The sequence below is a fragment of the Ahaetulla prasina genome, chromosome 2, assembly GCF_028640845.1.
Source record: "Ahaetulla prasina isolate Xishuangbanna chromosome 2, ASM2864084v1, whole genome shotgun sequence".
Classification (NCBI taxonomy): domain Eukaryota; kingdom Metazoa; phylum Chordata; class Lepidosauria; order Squamata; family Colubridae; genus Ahaetulla; species Ahaetulla prasina.
The window spans coordinates 29735400-29752907 of NC_080540.1; the positions used below are offsets into that span (position 1 = coordinate 29735400).

General features: G+C 45.7%; 1 protein-coding gene across 1 annotated transcript in view; it reads left to right on the forward strand.

Moving 5' to 3' along the window:
• LOC131189856 (class I histocompatibility antigen, F10 alpha chain-like) overlaps nucleotides 1–7626 on the forward strand; it is a 29739-nt gene extending 22113 nt beyond the window's left edge. The window contains exons 6-8 of the mRNA XM_058166405.1: nucleotides 1190–1231; nucleotides 5096–5139; nucleotides 6079–7626. Coding sequence (XP_058022388.1) covers nucleotides 1190–1231; nucleotides 5096–5139; nucleotides 6079–6093 — 101 coding nt within the window. The 3' untranslated portion in view covers nucleotides 6094–7626. The remainder of the gene's footprint in view (nucleotides 1–1189; nucleotides 1232–5095; nucleotides 5140–6078) is intronic.
• The last annotated feature ends 9882 nt before the right edge of the window (nucleotides 7627–17508 follow it).

Sequence of the window (17508 nt, forward strand, 5' to 3'; positions counted from 1 at the left end):
TCATACTATACATAAATGATCTCTGTGACCATATCTCAAGTTATTGTGTTCTCTTTGCTGACGATGTCAAACTATTTAACACCACAAACAATACTACTACCCTTCAAAAAGACCTTGACTTTGTATCCGATTGGTCTAAAACTTGGCAACTCCAAATCTCAACCAGCAAATGCTCAGTCTTATTGGAAAAAAAGAACCCAAACACTAAGTACAAGCTTGATGGACATTACCTTACAGATGACCCCCACCCTGTTAAAGATCTTGGAGTTTTCATATCAAATGATCTAAGTGCCAAAGCCCACTGCAACTACATAGCAAAAAAGCCTCTAAGAGTTATAAACCTAATTTTGCGTAGCTTCTTTTCCAAAAACTCTACACTACTAACCAGAGCATACAAAACATTTGCTAGACCTATTCTTGAATACAGCTCACTGTCTGGAACCCATACCACATCTCTGACATTAATACATTTGAATGTGTCCAGAAATCTTTTACAAGAAGAGTTCTCCGCTCCTCTGAAAACAACAAAATACCTTATACCACCAGACTTGAAATCCTGGGCTTAGAAAACTTAGAACTCCGCTGACTCTGACAAGACCTGTGTTTAACACATAGAATCATCTATTGCAATGTCCTTCCTGTTGAAGACGACTTCAGCTTCAATCGCAATATACAAGAGCAAACAAATGATTTAAACTTAATGTTAACCGCTTCAATCTTGATTGCAGAAAATATGACTTCTGTAACAGTTATTAACGCTTGGAACACACTACCTGACTCTGTGATCTCTTCTCAAAATCCCAAAAGCTTTAACCAAAAACTGTCTACTATTGACCTCACCCCATTCCTAAGAGGACTATAAGGGGCGTGCATAAGAGCACAAAAGTGCCTACCATTCCTGTCCTATTTTTCCCTTTCATTATATCAAACTAATACAGTTATTGCATACTTTTATTCATATATATGTTTATATGATATGTAGTTATTTTATGTTGATGCTTGTGTATACTGTTATGACAAAATTTTAAAAAAAAAGATAGCCATGGGTTGTTGGCTGTAGCAAGTTGTCCCATTCCGTTCAAAGTGAGCTCATTAAAGCTTATGCCTTCCTGTCATTGATTGGCTTCTCCTGTGGTTTTCTCCTAACAAGGTTTTTGTTCCTCTTCTTGTCTCTCTTTATACAACCTAGGATTCAAGAAAGGAGATGGTGAGCCAAGGAATGAGCCGCCTTGTGAGTAGAATTATTACGAATGTCTGATTTTTATGTTTTGCATCTGAGAATCAAGTCAGGCTGTGACTTGAGAGCAAACACTAGCAAAGAAGTCAGTGAGAATGATGGGCATTCTAGGGTAGGGGGTCAGTCCAGATTCAAAATTTTCTCAGAGGGACATAAAAGTATTATGGGTTGCTTGGAGGCCCTTAGGTAAGTTGGCTCGTTTATTAGATTTTTATCCCATCTTTATAAGTAACATCTCCAACAAACCTTCCTCCTCCTCTTTTCTCCACAACAACTACCCTGTGAGGTGGATTGGGATGAAAGAGAGTGACTGGCCCCAGCAAGCTTTCATGCCTAAGGCAGGACTAGAACTCACCATCCCCTGGTTTCCAGCCTTCACTACTAGACCAAGCTGGCTATAGATTGGAGCCCCAAGCTCTGCGGTGACTATTTGGCTCCAGTTCTGTCATTTTGGACTAGGGATGGGGAACTATGGCCTCTTTTTGATTTGTGGACTTCAGCTCCCAGAATTCCCACGCTGGTTCAGGAATTCTGGGAATTGAAATCCTCAAATCATAAAGGGGCCGTAGCTTCCCTCCTCTATCTTAGACCATCAGCACTGAAATAGGAGAGATGAAGGAAGGAGCGAGGAGCAAAGTTCTGGCCCCAGAAATGGAGGATCTCTCTCAGGAAGGACCGGGTGGAGGAGAAGGAGACCTGGAAGGAGAAGTGGGAGATGGCTGGGCTGGAGGAATAATTCTTCATGGCGGGTGGCCCTATACTTGGGGATGGAGGAGAAGAGAAAAAGAGAAGTCTAGAAGAGAGATGAAGAACATATCCAGGAATTCCACCACACTATAAAAAGGATGTTGAGACTCTAGAAAGAGTGCAGAGAAGAGCAACAAAGACGATTAGAGGACTGGAGGCTAAAACATATGAAGAACGGTTGCAGGAACTGGGTATGTCTAGTTTAATGAAAAGAAGGACTACGGGAGACATGATAGCAGTCTTCCAATATTTGAGGGGCTGCCACAGAGAGGAAGGGGTCAAGATATTTTCCAAGGCCCCCAAAGGCCAGACAAGGAATAATGGATGGAAACTGATTAAGGAGAGATTCAACCTGGAAATAAAGAGAAATTTTCTGGCAGTGAGAACAATCAACCAATGGAACAGTTGTGGGAGCTTCATCACTGGAAGCTTTCAAGAAGAGACTGAACTGTCATCTGTCAGAAATAGTGTAGGGCCTCCAGCTTGGGCGCCGGGGGTGGGGGGTTGGATTAGATGACCTACAAGGTCCTTTCCAACTCTGGTAATTTGTTAATTCATCTCCTCAGGGAGGTGGTCCATCAAAAGGGAGCAGAAGGCCTTCTGTTGTACAACTGGATGTGAACTTCCCCATTTTTCTCCCTTTTTTAGCAAAACACCTTCCGGTTCTGGCCAAATTGAATTGGAGGCTGGCCCTGCAGAGGGAGGGGAGTTTCTCTCACAGTCAGGGATTCCTGCAACCTCTTCCAGGATTGGGAAGGGTATCCCCAGATATTAGGATATTGAATTTAGTAGCCGGTAAAGTGTACAATTGGCCAGAACATACAGTTGGTAGTTGACTAGTTAGAGCAGGGGTCTCCAACCTTGGCAACTTTAAGCCTGGTTGACTTCAACTCCCAGAATTCCCCAGCCAGTCCACCAGGCTTAAAATTACCAAAGTTGGAGACCCCTGAGTTAGAGAGTGCTGACTCATGCCTGAGGCAATCTACACTCTGATTGGTTGCTGTAAGTATAAAGGGGGCGTTTCCCTTTTTCCCGCCTTTTTCTTCTGTGTGTTCTGTATACTGATTAATTTACCTCATGATGTTCCTTTGATCCTGACTATCTTGTGTTTTTTTGGTTTTTTCTGGATGATGACAAAGACAGCGGTAAATGTAAACGTTTACATTGTATAATGTATATATAAGAATAGAATAGAATAGAATAGAATAGAATAGAATAGAATAGAATAGAATAGAATTTTTTATTGGCCAAGTGTGATTGGACACACAAGGAATTTGTCTTGGTGCATATGCTGTCAGTATACCTAAAAGAAAAGATACGTTCATCAAGGTACAACATTTACAACACAAATGATGGCGTTTAAATGTGTGTGTGTGTATGTGTGTGTGTGTATGTGTATGTATGTATAAAAACGATAAATCCCGTAAAATGAGAACGGAAACCATGAATAAGTGTAAAGCAGTTTTATTCCAAAAAGATATGTATCAAAAAGCTTTTGCAAAAGGGTTCTCCACAAGGGAGAGAACGTCTGACAGCTCCGAATACATGGTTTAAATACATTTTCAGACATTATATATATAGATCTACGGTCACCAGGAACCAAACTTGATTCAGATATAGATATAGATATATGAATCAAGTTTGGTTCCAGGGGACTGTAGAGTCAAAGAAGGCTCCTCGATCTCCTCAGTTTTGGTTGAAGCTCTCTAAGAAGATTTCAGTCATCTCTGCCTTCTCATCTTGGGGTTGGGAGTGGGAGGCACCGTTTATCGGTGGTTCTCCTCCTACCTCTCTGACCGGACGCAGACGGTGTTGACAGGGGGGCAGAGATCGACTCCGAGGCGCCTCATGTGTGGGGTGCCGCAGGGATCGATTCTCTCACCCCTCCTGTTCAATATCTATATGAAGCCGCTGGGTGAGATCATCAGTGGCTTTGGGGTGAGATACCAACTGTACGCTGATGATACCCAGCTGTACTTTTCCACCCCAGGCCACCCCAGCGAAGCTGTCGAAGTGCTGTCCCGGTGTTTGGAAGCCGTATGGGTCTGGATGGGGAGGAACAGGCTCAAACTTAATCCCTCCAAGACGGAGTGGCTGTGGATGCTGGCACCTCGGTACAGTCAGCTGCAGATGCGGCTGTCTATCGGGGGCGAGTTGTTGGCCCCGATGGAGAAGGTACGCAACTTGGGCGTGCTTCTGGATGGTCGGTCGTCCTTTGAAGATCATTTGGCGACCGTCTCCAGGAGAGCTTTTTATCAGGTTCGCCTGATCCGCCAGTTGCGTCCCTTCCTGGACCGGGATGCCCTATGCACGGTCACTCATGCTCTCGTTACCTCTCGTCTGGACTACTGCAATGCTCTCTACATGGGGCTCCCCCTGAAGAGCACCCGGAGACTTCAGCTAGTCCAGAATGCAGCTGCGCAGGTTATTGAGGGAGTGGTTTGGAGCTCCCACATAACACCTATCCTGCGCAGACAGCACTGGCTACCTGTTGTTTTCCGGGTGCGCTTCAAGGTATTGGTTACCACCTTTAAAGCGCTCCATGGCTTAGGACCGGGCTACTTACGGGACCGCCTACTGCCGGCCTCTATCTCCCAGCGTCCGGTGCGTTCCCACAGAAAGGGACTCCTCAGGGTGCCGTCAGCCAAACAATGTCGACTGGCAGCCCCCAGGGGGAGGGCCTTCTCTGTGGGGGCTCCTACCCTGTGGAACGAGCTTCCCCTCGGGCTTCGACAACTACCTGACCTTAGGACCTTTCGCCGCGAACTTAAAACCTATTTATTTCATATGGCTGGACTGGCCTGATTTAAAATTTAAAATTTTAATTGTGGGTTTTAAATTGTTGTAATTTGTATGGGGTGTAATGTTATTTTAAATTTCTGGCATACTTGAATCAGTTTTTTAAGGGTTGTTTTAATTATGGTGTATGTTTCTGTTTGTATTTTATTGCCTGTTCACCGCCCTGAGTCCTTCGGGAGAAGGGCGGTATACAAATTAAAACATCATCATTATTATTATTATTATTATTATTATTATTATTATTATTATTATTATTATTATTATTATTATTATTATTATTATTATTATTATTATCTTTTTTTTTCTCTGTAGGTGAACATTCACTTGTGGCCAGTTTGCTGAGCAACCGTTTGAAGGTACAATGGACCTCCTCAGGTGTATTTACAACCTGCTTCCAAAATGCAGAGGGCTGCCCTCTCCGTAGCTGCCCACACCTCTCCGTAGTTTCCTGCACTCCCAGGACTGCATTTTTACAATGTTTTTGTCGAAAACCAGCATTTACTTGCAGTTTTCAACAAAACCCACATAGTGAACAGTTTGACTGCCGGAAAAAAAGTTGTAAAATGGGGTCGGTCTGTTTTTACCATCATCGTGACAAATGGGCAGTCTCAATTATGGTCCTAAGTTGAAAGCTCCCTCTACCTCCTTCCCCCTTGTCAGGCCAAAACATTTTATTTTGTGCCTGGCTAGGCGGCTCAGTGGCTAAGACACTGAGCTTGTCGATCCGAAAAGGGCGGCAGTTCGGTGCTTCGAATCCCTAGTATAGGTCTCCTGCTTGAGCAGGGGGTTGGACTAGATGACTTCCAAGGTCCCTTCTAATTCTGTTACTGTTATCTGAGGGGTTCTCGGTGCTATCTGAGCTTCCTGTCAGCACACTGCACTCCTTACTGGCACTGATGATGTTATCTAGTCAGGTAATGAAACGTCTGCAAGAAAACAAGCAAGTTCAGAGAGCACCAAGGATCCCTTATAGTCCAACCCTGAGCTGCAAATATTCTCCTCTATTGGTACATTTTATTTTATTCTACCACTTAAACAAAACCCATGTAAGTTTTGATCTGGGGGACAACTGATCCCGAGAAAGAAGCCATGGTCCATCCTAGTTAGTCCGAGTCACATTCCAGCTTGAAATCACAGTGGTGCGACTTTGACTGACCAAGATGGACCTCGGCCTCCTGAGTTGTCCACATCCAGGAACAAAACCATGGTAGATGTCATCTGTCATTTTGACATGCTTTGCTTGGGCCTTCTGCAGTGTTGAATTGACCTTTGCTTGTCCTGTGTTTTCTCCGCAGTCTGAAGTGAAGTGAGATGGGAGCACAGGAAACGTTCCCACATGGCTCTTTGTCCGTGTCAAGATGATGACTTCCTGGCTATGGAGGAGCTATTCGGAGTCCAATTGAATTGATGAAATGTTTGCAAATATATTCAGATGTTTCTAAGCTTTTTAACTGCTGGGATATTTACCAAGTAGCAAAAGTTAGGCCAAGTTCAACACAATGTGGCAAACAAAACAAGGCTTAGAAATCAAGGTGGCTGTGTTCACATAGCTGCTGCGTCAAAAGAAATAAATATATAGTTTAAGATGAAGGCCTTCTTCTGCGCATGTCCAAGATGGCCGCTTGCTGAGATCTCGGAGTGGCAGAATGAGCGACTCCCGGCTGACGGAACATCTTGGCCACCGACCTGGCCGATTCTCCCCTCAGGCCCAATGATAAGAGCATTCAGGCAGCCGCGGGAGAGGTTTTTTGCCCTCTCAGGGTCCGCGGCTGCCGAGAACGAGGCCGAGGGGAGTGAACGGTGACTGGCGGCGGCCATTTTGGTGCAGGGCCTGGAGGGGGCGGCGTCTCGGCCGAGAACCGCCGCAACGGAGTTGTTTCCTGGCGTTTTTTGCCGGGAATGACGTATGGAGCCCTCCGGTCCATCGTGAAGGGCTGCGGGGGCGGAGGAGGCAGAAGAGGCTGAACTCCGCCACAGCAGCGTTTTTTTTTCCTGGCTTCTTTGCCGGCAACGACGACGGCGCCCTCCGGTCCAGCATGGAGGGCAGCAGCGACGGATTCGGTGAGGAGGCAGACCCTGTAAGGTCCCCCCACACGGAGAGAGCGTGTTGGAGGGGGGGATACCGAGACCACAGCTGGGGTGGTGAAGATGGCCGCGGCATCATCCGGGGTAATTAGCCTCTGGGTGGTGATGGCGGCGGTGAAGCTCCCTCGGCTGTGGATTCGGCTAATTACCTCCTCTTCGCCCTTTCCCCTTGGTATATTTTCCACCTGGACCTTATGTTGCTATCTGCTTGCCTACGGTCCGGACTTTTGGACCAAATGGACCAGGCTGGGAGCGAGGTATAGGAATTGGTGTACTCCGCCTGCAGTGGTCTCCCTTCCTTCTTCCCCCTGGACTCTGGATTCCAGATTCTGTGTTGGCGTCTGGACTCTGGGGTTTGAGGGAGGGTTTGACAATCAGGACTGCCAGCTTAGGGTCGTAAGATCTGTAGGACCCGGTTGAGGACTATTCCCCGGTGCCTGCCTGGACCTGCTCCCCTCCCACTTCTTGTGGAGTGGGTTGTAGGGTGGAGAATGCTGGCCTGAAGGGGGCCTACCATGGAGGAGCTGCCATCCTAATGACATCAAACGCTGGTTCTTTTAAGATCGGTTCAATCCGGACTGTTTTAACATCGTGGTCAATAGGGATGAACTCATTCGTATGCCGATTTGCGTTATATGCGCTACTCTCCGACTGAATTTCTTGGCCTGCGGGATTCCCCCATCTCGCGGGAATGGCCCTCCTCGCTATCGAGGGCCTACCTCTACGAGGGGTCTTGGGACCTGGAGAGGTGGCATGCGTCAAAGAAGAACCTTTGGGGGTTTTTAAAGAGGTTTTTTAAGGGGGGGAGGGTAGTGACGGGTGTTGGGGGGAACCCGTCGGGGGGGGTATGTCCAGTCCCAGCGCGCGCTCATAGCATTACTTTAGTTGGTCCGAAGACGGGGGGAGGGGAATGTGCAGAGCAGAGAGTGTTATTCCATCTGTACGGTAAGTGGGAGAGGCAGATATGGCGGAGGCAAGGGGCCGTATCGTTCTTTGGGAGCACATGTTCGATGTCTAAATGCGATCACGTGCTCCGGCCCCTCAGTCCTTACTCGTTCCCCGGATGGTCAGGACCCTCAGAGCTTGGGTCTTCGGCTGATGCTGTGCAATGCCCGGTCCGTGGTTAATAAGGCTCCCCTGATTTGTGATCTGATTCAGAGGGAGTCCGTGGACTTTATGGGCATTACGGAGACCTGGTTGGGCACAGAGGGGGGTGTACCCCTGATTGAACTGTGCCCTCCGGGTTTCTGTGCATTCCATCAGCCGAGGACCCAAGGTAGGGGTGGGGGGGTGGCGGTTGTGATTAAAGAGAGTCTGGAGCCGAGGGAGTCCACTGTACCTCAGATAGCTGGTTGTGAATCCCTCCTTGTGAAGTGGGGCCATCGGAATCAAATGGGTCTGTTGATCACGTACCTGGCTCCTTGCTACGTGACTACAGCCCTACCTGAGCTACTAGAGATGCTTGTTGGGGTGGCGGTTGAGATTCCCAGACTTTTGGTCTTGGGAGATTTCAACTTGCCATCGGCCGGCTTGTCGTCGACGGTGGTTCAGGAGTTCCAGGCCTCCATGACGGCCTTGGACTTGATTCAAGTCACTGATGGCCCTACACACATTGGGGGAGGCGCACTAGACCTGATTTTTATCTCTGGTCAGTGGGTTAATGATCTCGAATTAGGAGATATAGTGATGGAACCAGTGTCATGGTCAGATCATTTTCTTCTTCGCCTAGACTTTCGGACCGCCGCCCACCACCGCAGGGAGACGGAGCCGATGCGTTGGTTCCGTCCCAGGCACCTGATGGACCCGGAGAGGTTCCGGACAGAGCTTGGGCCGTTCCCTGAGGATCTTGCCCACGGCACGACTGAAGAACTGGTTGCGGCCTGGGAACGGGCCGCGGCTAGGGCTTTGGACCGTGTCGTGCCTTTGCGGCCTCTGACCCGGCGTAGATCTCAATTGGCTCCCTGGTTCTCCGAGGAGCTGAGAGAGATGAAACGCCGGAGAAGATGCCTAGAGAGCACTTGGAGGTCTAGCCGTTCTGAGGTTGATCGGACACTAGTGAGGTCTTTTACTAAGACCTACCTAGTGGCAATGAGGGAGGCGAAACGTTCGTACGTTTCCACTCTCATTGCATCGGCAGATAACCGCCCGGCCGGTTCGGGTGGCCCGTTCCCTCTTTCATCAGGAGGGACGGGTTGACCCTTTACAAGGACGAGCTGAGGAGTTTAACGGTTATCTATACGATAAAATCGTTCAGCTTCGGGATAGTTTGGACCAAAATTGCGATGATCCAACCGAGATGATGGAGACGCGTCTTGTAGAGGTTATTTGGGATGAGTTTGATTCTGTGGCTCTCGAGGACGTGGACAGGTTGCTGGGGCAGTTACATGCGACCACATGTTTACTGGACCCGTGTCCTTCCTGGTTAGTGCTGGCTACCCAGGAAGTGACACGAGGCTGGCTCCAGGGGATTATAAATACTTCTTTGTTGGAAGGGGTTTTCCCCGCCGCCTTGAAAGAGGCGGTGGTGAGACCCCTCCTTAAGAAGCCTTCCCTGGACCCAGCTATTTTAGGGAATTATCATCCAGTCTCCAACCTTCGCTTTGTGGCGAAGGTTGTAGAGAGTGTGGTTGCATGGCAGCTTCCCCGGTACCTGGATGAAGCTGTCTATCTAGACCCGTTCCAGTCCAGCTTCCGACCCGGTTATAGCACAGAGACGGCTTTGGTCGCGTTGGTAGATGACCTCTGGAGGGCCAGGGATAGGGGTTGCTTCTCTGCCTTGGTCCTATTAGATCTCTCGGCGGCTTTTGATACCATCGACCATGGTATCCTGCTGCGCCGATTGGAGGGATTGGGAGTGGGAGGCACCGTTTATCGGTGGTTCTCCTCCTATCTCTCTGACCGGTCACAGACGGTGTTGACAGGGGGGCAGAGGTCGTCCGCGAGGCGCCTTACTTGTGGGGTGCCTCAGGGGTCGATTCTCTCGCCTCTCCTGTTCAACATCTATATGAAGCCGCTGGGGGAGGTCATCAGTGGTTTCGGGGTGAGTTATCATCTGTACGCTGATGATACTCAGCTGTACTTTTCCACCCCGGACCACCCCAACGAAGCTGTCGAAGTGCTGTCCCGGTGTGTGGAAGCCGTACGGGTCTGGATGGGGAGAAACAGACTCAAGCTCAATCCCTCCAAGACGGAATGGCTGTGGATGCCGGCACCCCGGTACAGTCAGCTGCACCCACAGCTGACTGTTGGGGGCGAGTTATTGGCCCCAAAGGAGGTGGTACGAAACTTGGGTATCCTCCTGGATGGACGGCTGTCCTTTGATGAACACCTGGCGGCCGTCTCCAAGAGGGCCTTTTACCAAGTTTGCTTGGTTCGCCAGTTGCGTCCCTTCCTTGACCGAGATGCCTTATGCACGGTCACTCACGCTCTGGTTACGTCTCGGTTGGATTATTGCAATGCTCTCTACATGGGGCTGCCCTTGAGGTGCACCCGGAGACTGCAGTTAGTCCAGAATGCGGCTGCGCGAGTAGTAATGGGAGCCACTCGTGGGTCCCATGTAACATCGCTACTATGCAGTTTGCATTGGCTTCCTGTGGTCTTTCGGGTGCGCTTCAAGATTTTGGTCACCACCTTTAAAGCGCTCCATGGCTTGTGACCCGGGTACTTACGAGACCGCCTGCTGTTACCTTATGCCTCCCACCGACCCGTACGCTCCCACAGAGAGGGTCTTCTCAGGGTGCCGTCCGCCAAACAATGTCGGCTGGCGGCCCCCAGGAGCAGGGCCTTCTCTGTTGGAGCCCCGACGCTCTGGAATGAACTTCCACCTGGCCTACGTCAAGTGCCTGATCTTCGGACATTTCGCCGTGAGCTGAAAACACATCTATTTATTCAAGCGGGACTGGCATAATAGTGTTATTAATTTTAAATTGGGTTTTTATTGTCTTAGGGTTTTTTAAATTTTTAAATTTTAATATTGGCCTTTTGTAATTTGCTTAGTTTTAAATCTTGGTTTTAAATTGTATGTATATCAACTTTTTATCTTTGGCTGTACACCGCCCTGAGTCCTTCGGGAGAAGGGCGGTATAAAAATTTAATAAATAAATAATAAATAAATAAATAAATGTTATCTAATTTGGGTAATGAGATGTCTGCAAGAAAATAAGCAAGCTCAGAGTCTCCGGGAAATTCTCCGCCATCCAGGTTATGATTATCTCAAAGGTGCTTTTTCAAGAAGCAGTTTGTCAAAAAGTCCTGGTTTGTCTTTGAAGATGTTTGGCTTCTCATCTCATCCAAGAAGCTTCTCGTCTCGTTGCAAGAAGCAATTAATTAGGATTAATTCTGTAGGAGCTTTCTGGAGGCTTTCAAAAAGAGTTTGGACTGCCATTTGTCAGAAATGATGTAGGGTCTCCTGCTTGGGCGGGGGTCGGGGTTGGACTAGATGGCCTACAAGGTCCCTTCCGATTCTGTTGTTAGGAGCTGCAAACTTCACCTCCAGTTCGGTTTCCTCAGAAGCAGAAATAGCGCCCTCTGGTGCGACGTTTCTTCTCATTTCACTTTGTTTCTTGCAAAGCTTTCTGTTTGCTGTAACAGGTGGCGCCATAAATAACTCTTTGGCTTTCTCCCGAACTTCCTTTTATATATCTGGTGACAGTTGTTTATTGTAGCATTGCAGTTGTTCCACCAGAGGAAAAAGAGATAAAAGGCCTTTATTAGTGTCAAAGGAGAGGATGGGGGTGGGGGAGAATCCGTGTATCTGAAGGCGTGTGGGATCCGGTAGCAATGGCGGCGAGTGGTTCGGAGAACCGGTAGCAAAAATCCCTCCCCCAAAATGCCCAGCTGAGCCATGTGATCATCGGAGATTTTTTTTTTAACTTTTAAAAGCATTTTTTCTTCAGCTGTAAAAATGCTTTTAAAAGTAAAAAAAACCACCTCTGACTTGTGGTTCAGCTGGGTGCTAGCCAAAAAACGCGGGGTGGGGGGGTGTCTCCCCTCCCCCATTTTTTGGTTTGGCTAGCAGGCTTCAGGTAGGCTCGGAGAAAAAATGGGGTGTGGGGGAGGTTCGTTTTTGAGAGAGAGAAAGAGAGAGAGAGAGAGAGAAAGGAGGGAGGGAGGCAGGGAAAAAAGGAAGGAAGGAGTACAAACATGGCACTAGACGCAACTTCAGAGGATAATCCAGGGCTGGAAGGGATAGATAGAATAGAATAGAATAGAATAGAATAGAATAGAATAGAATAGAATAGAATTGAATTGAATTGAATTGAATTGAATTGATTTTTTTATTGGCCAAGTGTGATTGGACACACAAGGAATTTGTCTTGGTGCATATGCTCTCAGTGTACATAAAAGAAAAGATGCCTTCATCAAGGCAACACAAATGATGGTCAATATATCAATATAAATCATGAGGATTACCAGCAACAAAGTTACAGTCATACAGTCATAAGTGGAAAGAGATTGGTGATGGGAACGATAAGAAGGTTAATAGTAGTGCAGATTCAGTAAATAGTTTGACAGTGTTGAGGGACTTATTTGTTTAGCAGAGTTCAGGAAAAAACTGTTCTTGTGTCTAGTTGTTCTGTTGTGCAGTGCTCTATAGCGTCGTTTTGAGGGTAGGAGTTGAAACAGTTTATGTCCAGGATGTGAGGGATCTGTAAATATTTTCTTTATATATATATATATATATATATATATATATATATATATATATATATATATATATATATATATATATATATATATATATATATATACTTTATTGAACTTTTTTACATTAAAAGCATAGAAAAAAAGGAAAAAGAAAAGATTATATCACTTAACAGCTATTTGTGGTGTTTTTCTTCTAACAATAATCCGTGCAATAATGACAAACATTAAATTGTACATATATGTGTTCTTATTTTATCTATTGATTATACTTAGTAACTAAATATCCCTATCTCCTTTCCATCCATCCATACCACCGTTCCCATATACCATAAAATACTGATGTCTCTTTATCCTTCAAATTCAGAGTTAGTTTGTCCATTTCTGCGCAATTCATGATCTTTTGTATAATAAGTCTTTCTGAGGGCACACACGGCTGTTTCCAACATTGAGCGAAGGCCATCCTAGCAGCAGTTAATATATGTAGTATTAAATATTTTATACTCTTCAGGGATCTGTAAATATTTTCACGGCCCTCTTCTTGATTCGTGCAGTATACAAGTCCTCAATGGAAGGCAGGTTGGTAGCAATTATTTTTTCTGCAGTTCTAATTATCCTCTGAAGTCTGTGTCTTTCTTGTTGGGTTGCAGAACCGAACCAGACAGTTATAGAGGTGCAAATGACAGACTCAATAATTCCTCTGTAGAACTGGATCAGCAGCTCCTTGGGCAGTTTGAGCTTACTGAGTTGGCGCAGAAAGAACATTCTTTGTTGTCCTTTTTTGATGATGTTTTTGATGTTAGCTGTCCATTTTAGATCTTGCGATATGATAGAACCCAGAAATTTGAAGGTTTCTACTGTTGATACTGTGTTGTCAAGTATTGTGAGAGGTGGAAGTATGGAAAGGTTTCTCCTAAAGTCTTCCACCATTTCTACGGTTTTGAGTGTGTTCAGTTCCAGATTGTTTCGGTCGCACCACAAGGCTAGTCGTTCGACCTCAACCCTGCCGCAGCAGGACATTGTTAGTGAGTTTCTGTCTTTTGATTCCCCAGTCACATGGTTACATAGCCACGCCCACCCAGTCACATGACCCACCCCCCACCAAGCCCACACCCACATAACCGGTAGTAAAAAAAATTGAAACCCACCACTGGGGCAGTCCCTAAAATAGAAAAGCCGGCACTCTCGGAGCACAGCAGGCAGTCAACCAGGTTAGGGTTCCCAGCAGGGATGAAAAGAGCAGGAAATAGGCAACGAGTAATAGGGTTTCGCATGGCCCTAGTCCACACTGAGCACCAGCCCTGTTTTCCACCTCCCTCATTGCAATCTGAGCCAGGATTTCTGAAACTAGCTTAAGAAACAGCTTGGAACAGCAGGGGAGATCAATCTGCGCTGGTCTCTTTAGAGATTTTGCATTTGCCCATCTGGTCAGAATTGTTTGCAAGCGAATGATGGGCTGTCTGCTAAAATAAAGCCAGGTTATGATACACACTTGAAAGTAAATCAGGAAGCCTGTAATTGGGGAGTGTGTCTGGCAAGAATAAAGAATGCTTATCTACAGGAAATATGCATGTGTAAATCTTGTAACAATTCTGGGTAGTCAGAAAAACTGATAAAAGTAACAACAGTTAGACAACTTGCAGGCCTCATCAAAAATTAAGAATACAGATGCCCTGCAGCCAATTAAATGTGTATTAGAGAACTCCTGGAGCATTCATTAGCCAAGGCTTAGGAATAGGGAATAGATCAATAGAACAAATTGTAGAATTATTACTGAAATGTTTATTAGATGATATTTCTTATTATCTCTCCTTGTCCCGCCTTCTCTTTCAGTGAAAACCTATAAAGCTTTCTTAATCCTTGGTTCTTGGCATTTTGGCCAGGAGCCCTTTTCCTTGGAGTGCTCCAATAAAAAGCCATCAGTGTCTGGCGTCCATCATTGGCTTCGGCACCAGGCTCGGATCCGAATTGGGGACAACACTTAGCCCTTGCAGGTCTTTACCGCTCAGGTGCTTCTCCCACAAACCCCAGACTCTCCTCGCAGCATGCTCCCCTGCCAACGGCAGCTTCAGATCCCTGGGCAGTTTCCGCAAAAACCTGAACTGACAGTTGAAGTCTATTCAGTCAATGGAATAATAGGTCTGTTTGGAATACACAAACCTAAACTAGGAGGCCAGAATTGGATACTAAGCTGATGTCTCTGAAGGTATAAAAAGATGCCATATCTTCCCCAAGGTGTGGCCATCTCCTCACATGCATTGTATCTCTATGTTCTGGATAGAGTCCCACCCAGTATTTTGTTTTTGGCCTTAAATAAAATCTGCTTCTTTTTGCAAGCCTCGTCTTTGACTCGCTCTCTTCGGCATTCTGGTGACTCAAGTATATTTTGGGACCTTAGAGGCTGAACCAGTAGCAGCGGCAGCACGAGGCTCCGCCCACCTGTCCAGACATTACTTCCTGGTTCTAACCAGGAAGTAACCTGTTTTTGAGCCTCTGCTTGGACCCTCTGCATGTGCAGAGTAAGATTACACTACTTCTCCGGTAAGATTACACTACTAACCAGAGCAGAGCATACAAAACCATTTGCTAGACCAATTCTCGAATACAGCTCATCTGTCTGGAACTCACACTGCATTTTGGACATTAATACAATTGAGCGCGTCCAGAAATATTTCACAAGAAGAGTCCTCCACTCCTCTGCTTGCAAGAAAATACCTTATGCCACCAGACTTTAAACCCAGATACTGGATTTTGAAAATTTAGAACTACGCCGCCTTCTGTATGACCTGAGCATAGCTCATAAAATTATCTGCTACAATGTCCTTCCTGTCAATGATTACTTCAGCTTCAACCACAATATACGAGCACACAATAGATTCACACTTAAAGTGAACCGCTCCAATCACGATTGCAGAAAATATGACTTCAGTGTTGTTAATGCCTACCAGACTCTGTGGTTTCATCCCAAAATCCCCAAAACTTTAACCAAAGACTATCTACTGTTGACCTCACCCCATTCTTAAGAGGTCTGTAAGGGGTGTGCATAAGAGCACCAGCGTGCTTACCGTCCCTGTCCTAATGTTCCCTCTGGTTGTATTCATGTTGTGTGGTTATTTCATGCTGATATTATTTAATATGTATTTGACAAAATAAATAAATAAAAAAAATAAAATAAAATAAAATGTGGCGCCCTTCCAAATCAGTAGGGAAGGTAATTCTGGGGCAGGCCTTCCAGAATGACTCAAGTTATCTCACCTATACTAATTTGGATTTCATTTCTCAGCAATTCTGATAGAACGAAGCACAACTCAGGTGAAAACCCAGTTTTTCTCTAGGACGCCGGAAGGCAAGATAAGAGGTCACGGATGGAAGCTTGTTAAACAGAGATCCAACCTAGAAGTGAGAAGAATTTTTTTGTCAGTGAGAAGAATTAATCAATGGGATAGTTTGACTCCTGGACTTGTGGATGCTGCATCAAGATCATGTGTAGTGTTAATTCCAATTTATAACGCCTTGGTAAGGCCACACTTGGAATATTGCATTCAGTTTTTGTCGCCACGATGTAAAAAAGATGTTGAGACTCTAGAAAGAGTGCAGAGAAGAGCAACAAAGATGATTAGGGGACTGGAAGCTAAAACATATGAAGAATGGTTGCAGGAACTAGATATCTCTAGTTCAATGAAAAGGAGGACTAGGGGTGATATGATACAGTATGTTCCAGTATCTCAGGGGCTGCCACAAAGAAGAGGGAGTCAAGCTATTCTCCAAAGCACCTGAGGGCAGAACAAGAAGCAACGGGTGGAAACTAATCAAGGAGAAAAGAAACCTAGAACTAAGGAGAAATTTTTGGACAGTTATAATGATTAATCAGTGGGACAAATTGCCTCCAGAACCCAAATATGTTTTTTCAAGAGGCAACTGGACTTTGTTTTTTCTTTTGAAGACGTTTTGCTTCTCATCCAAGAAGCTTCTTCAGCTCTGACTGGATGATGGGGAATGGAATTCTTCAATCAGAGCTGAAGACGTTTCTTGTATACTGCACGAATCAAGAGGGCCGTGAAAATATTTGCAGATCCCTCGCATCCTGGACATAAACTGTTTCAACTCCTACCCTCAAAACGACGCTATAGAGCACTGCACACCAGAACAACTAGACACAAGAACAGTTTTTTCCCCGAAGGTCATCACTCTGCTAAACAAATAATTCCCTCAACACTGTCAAACTATTTACTGAATCTGCACTATTATTAATCGTCTCATAGTTCCCATCACCAATCTCTTTCCACTTATGACTGTATGACTATAACTTGTTGCTGGCAATCCTTATGATTTATATTGATATATTGATCATCAATTATGTTGTACCTTGATGAACGTATCTTTTCTTTTATGTACACTGAGAGCATATGCACCAAGACAAATTCCTTGTGTGTCCAATCACACTTGGCCAATAAAATTCTATTCTATTCTATTCTATTCTATTCTATTCTATTCTATTCTATTCTATTCTATTCTATTCTATTCTATTCTATTCTATTCTATTCTATTCTATTCAAATAAAAAACAAGAAAATCCAGTTGCCTCCTGAAAACGCACCTTTGGGACAACCATGACCTGGATGACCGAGAATCTCCCTTGCCTCCAGAAGTTGTAAATGTTCCAACACTGGAAGTTTTTAAGAAGAGACTGGGCAACCATTTGTCTGAAATGGTGTAGAGTTTCCTGCCTGAGGAAGGAGTTGGACTAGAAGACTGCCAAGCCCGGTTCCAATTGTATCTATTCTCTTCTCTTCTGCCAACCTAGCAGTTCGAAAGTACTTAAAAAATGCAAGTAGAAAAATAGGGATCACCTTTGGTGGGAAGGTAACAGCGTCCTGTGCGCCTTCAGTGTTGATTCATGCCGGCCACATGACCACGGAGACATCTTTGGACAGCGCTGGCTCTTCGGCTTTGAAACGGAGATGAGCACCGCCCCCTGGAGTCGGGATCGACTAGCAC